This window comes from Amphibalanus amphitrite, unplaced genomic scaffold (assembly GCF_019059575.1).
Source record: "Amphibalanus amphitrite isolate SeventyFive unplaced genomic scaffold, NRLGWU_Aamphi_draft 001353F_arrow, whole genome shotgun sequence".
NCBI lineage: Eukaryota > Metazoa > Arthropoda > Thecostraca > Balanomorpha > Balanidae > Amphibalanus > Amphibalanus amphitrite.
Window position 1 is genome coordinate 163983 of NW_024882846.1, and position 8413 is coordinate 172395.

The 8413-nt window shown below is 55.3% G+C and overlaps 1 protein-coding gene across 1 annotated transcript; it reads right to left on the reverse strand.

Moving 5' to 3' along the window:
• Positions 1-5536: 5536 nt before the first annotated feature.
• Positions 5537-8026, reverse strand: LOC122372375. Its single transcript, XM_043349496.1, has one exon. It carries the CDS (start codon positions 8024-8026, stop codon positions 5537-5539), a length of 2490 nt encoding a protein of 829 aa, XP_043205431.1.
• Positions 8027-8413: the final 387 nt, after the last annotated feature.

Genomic DNA, 8413 nt, shown 5'->3' on the forward strand with positions numbered 1-8413 from the left:
GTCTCTCGGTCCCTCAGTCTCTCAGTCCCTCAGTCTCTCAGTCCGTCAGTCTCTCAGTCCGTAAATCCTTCAGTCCGTCAGTCCGTCAGTCCTGCAGGTGGACGGTCCACAGACTGTATGCAATGCATTTATGCGCGGACGGCACGGCACCGGACGCGACAGGCCTGCTCGACTCGGCGGCACTGGTCCCGCCCAGTCCATCAGTATGTGACCGGACACGGTACCCTGGATCCAGTAGGACCCAACAGCCGGTATCCCGGACCCACCAGGACCCGGTGGCCAGCATCCCGAACCCACCAGGATCCGGCACGTCGCGCCAGCAGCCACCGCCGCCCGGTCGCTCATTGGGTAACCTAATGAGATACCGAACCAGGTGACCGGCCACTGTTCTGAGAAGTTCGGCTGAAATGGTGATGTCACAGCAGCACCATGATAGCGCGGCTGTCAGCGACATATTGCAGGCCTGAGTCGCGGTGTTTGTATGAACTCAGACCGCCCTAGTGGGACCTCTGAGCTCTTATAAGGGCCTCTGGGAAATGATAGGCAGTTATTCAGGGTTTTATTGTGGTGCCTTGTATCATAATTATGACCTCCATGTTGCATTGAGGGCCCAGTGTCCCACCTCCCGCGCAGTTTTGTGCAGAGGGCTGTTCACTGTTGTGCTCAAATTCTTCATCGTTTTCTGAGATGATCTTACAAGCTCACTACACCACCGAGCTCCGCCGCCCGCGCCGGGTCTGTGGCATGTAGCGGTCCCGTATACCACGACCCCGAGGTGGGGCCTCTGATCCCGCACCGAGCCATGTTGACGCACGTCCTCCGGTGTCGGAGATGTGTAAAAGAACGGGAAGGCCGACACGGCGCCCGGTTTATCGAGTTCATCGCCGGCGACGCGACGGTACGGAGCGTGATGAGTTTATACGATAAGTGGTGAATCAGATCCACAGCGGACGATGAGGTATTTTTAGTCGGACAGCCGGATACGGGATTGAGCTGATTGTATCGGAGACGTTAAAGAGGAAACGACAAAAATGCTTCGGTGACATCAGCATAGCGTGTCGTGCCAAATGTTGGCTAGTTTCATGTGATGGATACACGGTTTAGAGTTGTACTACATAGCTTCAGTGAGTCGATGCACTCTGTCATCATACACTATATCCACGACTCGAGTGAAGCAAAACACTTATAACAATCCGCTACGACGGAATATATTATCACCTACAATCCGGATGCAAGTATGATACTAGCCTATAAACAAGCAGTTGTAATTATTTCCTGCCGGGACGGAAACACATCCATCTCTCCAAGGCGCGAATCCGCCTCACGAGCTCCGGCCGCGTCGCGGCGGCACACACCACCTACCCATGGTTAAATTTTCAATCCAATTAGACATGTCCCCACTCACCCCCGTCCCCCGGACAACGGGTGAAAAACGGGCGGCGATCTTTCCCAGATGTGCTACTTTACGATCACGAATCGGCGCCGCAATCGCGGCCCGCTCGGAGTCTGTATAAATCAGGGGCGGACGCGGCCGCGCGCTCTGCCGCGCCCCGGCGGTCACGCTTCTCATCCCGCCGGCCTAATACACAGCCAATGCATCGGCTTCATTTGTTGGCCCTGATTTGACAGCTTAATGCGAGCAAACTGTTTAATTGGGCAACGATAAATCATTGCAGACGCCTTGGAATACAAATACACTGGTGCCGCCACGCCTGCTCTGAAGTGGACAAATTGGCTCGTTGGATTTAGAAGTTCCATTTATAGATTAAGCAAAACGTCCATAGCAATTACAATAAATAACCTAACTATCATAATGGTGTATGAATGATCCATTTAATTCACACGTCAAAATGGAGGCTCTCGGCCGGCACCCCTTATGATAAGAAAATGTTGTCATATATCTGTATGTAATATACAAGGTAGAATGTGTCTGACGTCTACTGGCTTGCCACCATATTACAAATGGTGGCAGGATAGCCATGCGAGACATCGTAAAACTGACTCACTTTAAGAACTCATGCCGTGAGATGAGATTGCAGACCTGGTCGTGCAGTAGTTCCTAGGATATGTTGTTGACGAATTTGGCTACACCGAAGCTTCTTTTGGCCGAATACAGAGAAAGATGAAAAAAAACAGGCCAATAAACTTATGCTAGCTAATCATTCTGGACCTTACCGAAAAGATATGCTCAAAAGACTGCAACGCTGATTACAGAAACTTACTAGATTTCGTTTTTCTTTTGTCAATTGACAAGTTTAGGAAGAAGTCGATCTTATTTTTCATTTTTAGCCGCCACTGATGCTGCCACTTATCTGCACCGCAGTGTATGTGGATATACTCGTTATAAGTCCGCCCACCCCTGTCTACGTCATGATGTACATACGGACATAAAAATACTCTTAGCGGCCCGATCATGATCTGTCTTCATATCTCACCATATTAGCAGCGACACCATGTCTTTTTCCTGTCATTGCCTCGCCTAAACCAGCCAAAGTGGATGTTTGAGCGATGTAATTGCCGCATTTCTTGCCGTATATTATTGTGCTTCATGGTGTAAAAGCACTGGCTGCAAGCATAACGGAAACATCAGCTCCTTTCTCCCCCGGTGTCCAATGGCCAGTCGCATGTTTGGCTGCTGTTTTGTGGCGAGAAGCGACGCATCGATGAGAAGGTCGTGCTTCGTGGTTGGCTTGAATGCTGCGCCTAAAAGCTACCGAACGTTTTCTGAAACACGAACCGCAAACATCTGTTATTGGCTAAAGTTCACAATGCAAATGACAAAGTGGCTATTTTGTAACCGAAATGATTGTCATCTTCACTAGCCGTGAAAGTAATGTGCACTTTAGATGACTCTGTTCCAAGCCTAACGTCTTCTAGAAGACAAGAAGGTGTCATTTTAGAGAAGACACAATAAATAGGTACTAATGGCGCGAAAAAAAAACGCATGACTTAGGTGGTGAAGCAGCAGCCCATCATTTCACGATTTCTAAACTGACTTCGATTTCAACTTTCAACTGTGTTTCAACTTTCAACCGTGGATATGTGATCCGGTCAGTTCCATCACCCCATTCCACCCAAGTTGATATTGATCCCTCCTCGCACAAACATTTTGCACACCATCCCTAGTCACCACCTCAGGTCACTACACAGGGGGTCATCCCCATTCCACACACAGACACAGCGCCGTCCATCTTGAAGCTGCGGTCGGAATGACTCACGACGGATGCGCTGAGGGCGCGTCCACCGGCCGGGGCCGAGGGCGGCGGCGGATCGAGAGGGTTCCGCCCAGTCGAGCTGCTGAGGGCGCGTCCACCGGCCGGGGCCGAGGGCGGCGGCGGATCGAGAGGGTTCCGCCCAGTCGAGCTGCTGAGGGCGCGGCCGAACGCGCCGGCGATTATCGGGCGTCACGACTGGGCGGTGGTGCCGGCAGCGTGCCTCTCCGACCCTGGAGACGTGACCCGGTGACCTGGGAGGGAGCCCAGGCACCCCGGGAGAGATTCCGGCAAGCGATAGCGGAGGGTGGATGTGAAAATGAGCAGGGAGGGACAGGAGAGAGAACGGAAGGATACAAGAGGGTGCTGGCTGAGGATGAAAGCGGAGAAGAAGGAAGCAGAGGAAGAAAAGAAGAAAATAGAATAGGAGGAAGAGGAAAATTAAAAGAGCGGGAAAAAGAAAAAAGCCGAAAGGAAAACATAGAGAGAGAAGAAGTTAAGGTATGTCACGTCTCTGCCGAGCAAGACAACTGAAAATGCAACTCACCTTCTATTATGAAGTTGAAAAAACTTCAGCTTCAGAAAAGAAATACGGAGCTATGTTGTGACAGAAACTTCAGTGAAACAAAGAATCGAGGGGTTGAGAATGTTGAGTGGTCACGAAGTGTTGCTGGGAGCGGCTCAGATAGTTGAGAGAACAATGGGCCGGATGTTGGTCCCCGTTCCATCAGACGGGCACCATCGGTGACTCATGACAGCGGGATGCCCCGATCATCAATAACTTATGACATCACACAGGAGCTGTTCACGTCGCTCAGCCTGCCCGCGCCGGCAGATCACCCTCACATTACCGGCGCTTAGAGTAGCTGTCGGACTTACAGCAGTCAACGTGTCAATCGTAGCAGACAGAGCTCCTCCCGGAGAACTCCCTGGGTGAGGTCATCATGTCTCCCTTATCTGATTGATCGAAAATTGAGCTCCGTGTTGCGGATACATTGTGGTAGAGCTACACGATTCGTATGAAAGCCTATAAATTACTCCAACCTCTTCCAAGCCGTGAACATGACATCTCATTAGCTGCCACACCCCATTTGCCACAAACGAGCCGTGTTAGTTTTCAGAGGAGATCACGCCAAAGCTTGCTAGCCGGGCATGCAGACATTGCAGAAGTTCTGAACAAGGCACCCTCTTCTACACTGGCACTGTGCTTTTTAAGCGACAATGTCTAGCACCAGGTCACGTCCGTTTATTCTGTTGAAGACCAAGTCACGCATTTGGTATTCTGGCAATTACGCTAACCGTTTCATGTCCTCAAAAACGATTTAACTCTAGTCCTCGTTACGTTTTGAAGGACATAACATCACATTTCTTTTTGGAAGTATCTGCAAAATACCTAAAAGCGCTCCCAGGCTACCCCATGCAGTTTTATTCAAGTCTAACCATCTATACTTTACAGTAGCCTGCCCGGTAGCCCTCGTACGTCACCAGAAGGGCGGTCTCCGACATATCCCAGCCCCCGGTGATAGCCTCCAATACCTCACCTGTCCTCAGCGCAGTACGGTGGTCCGGCCCGCCCCGGCTATCGGACCCGATCGAGAGTCCTCTGCCACTGACCGAGGACAAGGAGCGATGAGATCTCCAGCGATATCCTGCCGGGCTCTGCCTCCGCGGTGTCTGGTGACCACCCTTCTAGTGTGCACTATATACTGTGCGGTGTGAGACAGACGGACAGCACGCTGTTTGCGGAGGCTAGCGCGCTGTTCGCATCCTGGGACATTTTTGAAAGTAACTTAGTCCGATTGTGAATGCACTGTTGAAAGATATGCATTTTATCAGATAACAGAAATTATTTTGTTACATGCTATTAGCAGACAAGGGGTTAAAGCCTTGTTTCTGAATCGAAAATTCAATTTTCTTCTCTAGCTAGAAATAAGAGCATGCCGGTAATACGAATTTCTATCCGGTTGTTTTCTCCTTAGCAATTAATACCAACAGCTCGCTGTCTCCATGAATTATGCGGCGCCGTGTTTATATATGGGAAAACATGAGGCCCAGGCCGGGACAGCAGTTTGCCTGTGTCGGCCGACACAAAGCCCGACCCACATATGCGAGCCGGGAGGCCGGGTTTTCCAGGTGAGCTCTGCAGCTCAGAATGCCCATCATACTACGCAGCTGATGGCTATCACTCAAAAGAAGGCCATGGGAACGCTGACTGCAAAATGGCCAACCTGTTTGAAAGGCGTGTCTAGCGGCGGTAAAAATTCCTTATTCCGACATAATCCTATTATGGTTGTTGTTGTTGTTGTTGCTCCCTCCGGCCCCCCCTAGGGGGGCGTAGCCAGACGGCTCAGTTGGGCTCGAAAGCCGGCGGCCAAGGCCGCCACCACGCCGTCGTCCTGTAGCTCGGTCACCGTAGGGTGGATTGTGCCCACTCGTGCCAGGCGGCGTCCCGCCAGCGCCGGGCAGCGCAGCAGGATGTGCCGCGGAGTGTCGGCCTCCTCTCGGCACACACGGCACAGCGCGGCCGGGCACCTCACGGAGCCGCACTGCTCGCATCCAGGCGACGGTCGGCGGCCGATGCGGTGAAGGTACTGCTCCGAGCAGGACCAGTGGCCGGCTCGGAGCTGGTGGACGTCGATCGCAGAGCAGCGGTCTTCGCCCTCCACCGGGCCCGGCAGGCGGGAGCCCCAGATCTCCTTGTGCCACCCGTCCGGCCAGGCCTCCCTCCACCTTGCAGAAGCTGAGCGGGCGGCCGCTCTGGTCACTGTGGTGACATCTATAGGTATGTCCTCTTGTGGCAGGGCACTGGCCTCCTTGGCGAGGCCGTCCGCTCTTTCGTTCAGCGGCAGCCCACAGTGCGCCGGCACCCACTGCAGCTGGATGGGCTGGCCGGTCGCACTGATGCCTTGTAGCGCCTTCCAGATGTCGGCTGCTACCGGCGTCCGCTGGGCCGCTGGGCCGTTCTTGAGGAGAGCCAGTGCCGCTTTTGAGTCAAGGCAAATGATGATCGGGCGCGCCGTATCCCGGTCTGGTGTAGAGGTCAGATCTTCCAGCGCGGCCCTCAGCGCGAACAGCTCTGCTCGCGTACTTGAGCAGAGGCGGCCAGCAGCGACTCGGACCTCTCTTGTGACACCGTCGTGGGTCACGATCAGCGCTCCTCCTCCACCGCGGTGCACTCCTTCCTCGGCAGAGCCATCCGACCAGATCCAGGTGGCGTCCGCCGGGAACGACTCCAACCGCTCCTCCGCCGCCCTTCTTCTCAGCTCCGGCGGGCGATCCCTGGAGCCGTCGGGGCCCACATCCAGGTGGAAGGACACCTCTCCACCGTCCTGCCAAGGCGGGGCGGAGACATGGAGCCGCTCCTCGATGATGAGGGGCTCGCCCCCCGGCGACAGGCGGGCGAACATCTCACGGCCTCTGTCTCGCCAGCCGAGGGTCGCCGCGAGACGTCTTGGTGGCGACGAGTCAGCCAGGGTCCTGAGCGGGTCTCCTGCAGGCAGCGAGGCCGCCAGAGCTAGCTGGCGCGCCGCTCTGATGTCGCGGCACATGTGTGCAGTGGGAAGGCCCGCCTCCGCCATCAGAGCGTGTGACGGGGTCGACGCTAGGCAGCCCGTCACCACCCTGGCGGCAGCTCTCAGCTCCCTGTCGATCAGAGTGAGGTGGCTCTCCGATGCAGCAGGCAGCCACGCACCCGCCGCATACTCTAGTGCACCCCGTACGTAGCCGTTAGCGACAGTTCTCAGCTGCCGCTCGGTCAGGCCCCAGCTCCTACCGGTCATGCGACGGAGGTGGGCCGTACGGGGGCGCACCTTCTTACGTAGTTCGTTGCAGTGGGCTCCAAAGTGTAGCAGCCGGTCGAAGGAGACGCCCAGGAGACGCAGTGTGGTACCACCGGTGACCTCCGCTCCGGCGACCCGGATGGAGAGCCTCGATGCGTCGCGGGCCCACTGGGACAGAACAAGCGCCTGGGTCTTCTCCCCAGCGACGCGCATCTTCCATCGATCAGCCCACGCGGAGATGGTGTCCGCTGCTTGCTGGGCTCGTCTCCCCGCCTGCTCTATTGTGGCTCCGCTGCTGAGGGTCGCTGTATCGTCAGCGTACATGAAGATTTCGGTACCGGGAACAGACCTCAGGGCGGTGATCAGGTCCGCGGCCCACAGCGTGTATAGTGTGGGGGCCAGCACACTGCCCTGGGGGAGGCCGGCTCGGTAGGGACGCTCTCTGCTTCTTGTGCCGTTGACCACCACAGCCGCTCTACGGTCTCGGAGAAACGCCCAGACCCAGTTCGTCAGGCACTTGGGTACTCCGAGCCGGAGCAGTTTCAGTCGGAGCATCCTGTGGTCTATGACGTCATAGGCTCTGGAGAAATCAAACGCAAGTAGGGCGAACTTTTCGGCGGTCTTCCCGTCAACCGGCTTTCCCCTTGGTTTCGGCCTGTTCCATCCATCTTGCACGCGCTGAACAAGTCTAGCCAGGTTTTCCTCGGCCGATCTGCCCCGGCGGAAGCCGACCTGCTCGCATGGGATTAGGTCGTCGCGCTCGACTACGTGTGTGAGTCGCGCAGCGACCAGTCGCTCGGCGAGTTTGGCGAGGTGGCTGGTGAGGGCGATCGGTCGGTGGCTGGAGGTCAATTTTGGGTCCTTCCCTGCCTTGGGGATCGGGACGATGGTCGCCCTCCGCCACGCCGACGGCGTGAGACCCGAGGCCCAGGTCTGATTCATCAGGCGGAGGAGCGCGTCCTTGGCAATCGGGCCCAGGTGGCGCAGATGTTCCGCGCAGATGTCATCCGGGCCCGGGGCCTTCCGGCACTTCATGTTTGGGAGTTGCGCTTCCAGCTCCTGGAGTGAAAACGGGGAACAAACCCCAGAGCGGGCGCCTCCACATTGGCACTCCCTTCCGTTGAGTGTCCTCAGTTCCGCCTTGGTCTTGGTGTCCTGGCGTTTGGCTCGTACTTGACGGCTCACGTTGGCATAGGTCCTGTTGAACGCCTCGGCCTTGTCTCGGTCCTATTATGGTAGATCATTGATTTGGGTTCTGCGGTATTTCTCAAATCAGATATGGTTTTGGTGTTTATAATTTTACGGTGTGTGGTCGGGCAGTAATATAAAGGTGCGGCCGTATCGGCGCATCGATAATAGGAAAATAATAGAGAACTAACCGACAGACTTACTTGGGGATACTTATTTATAACAACGACGCTT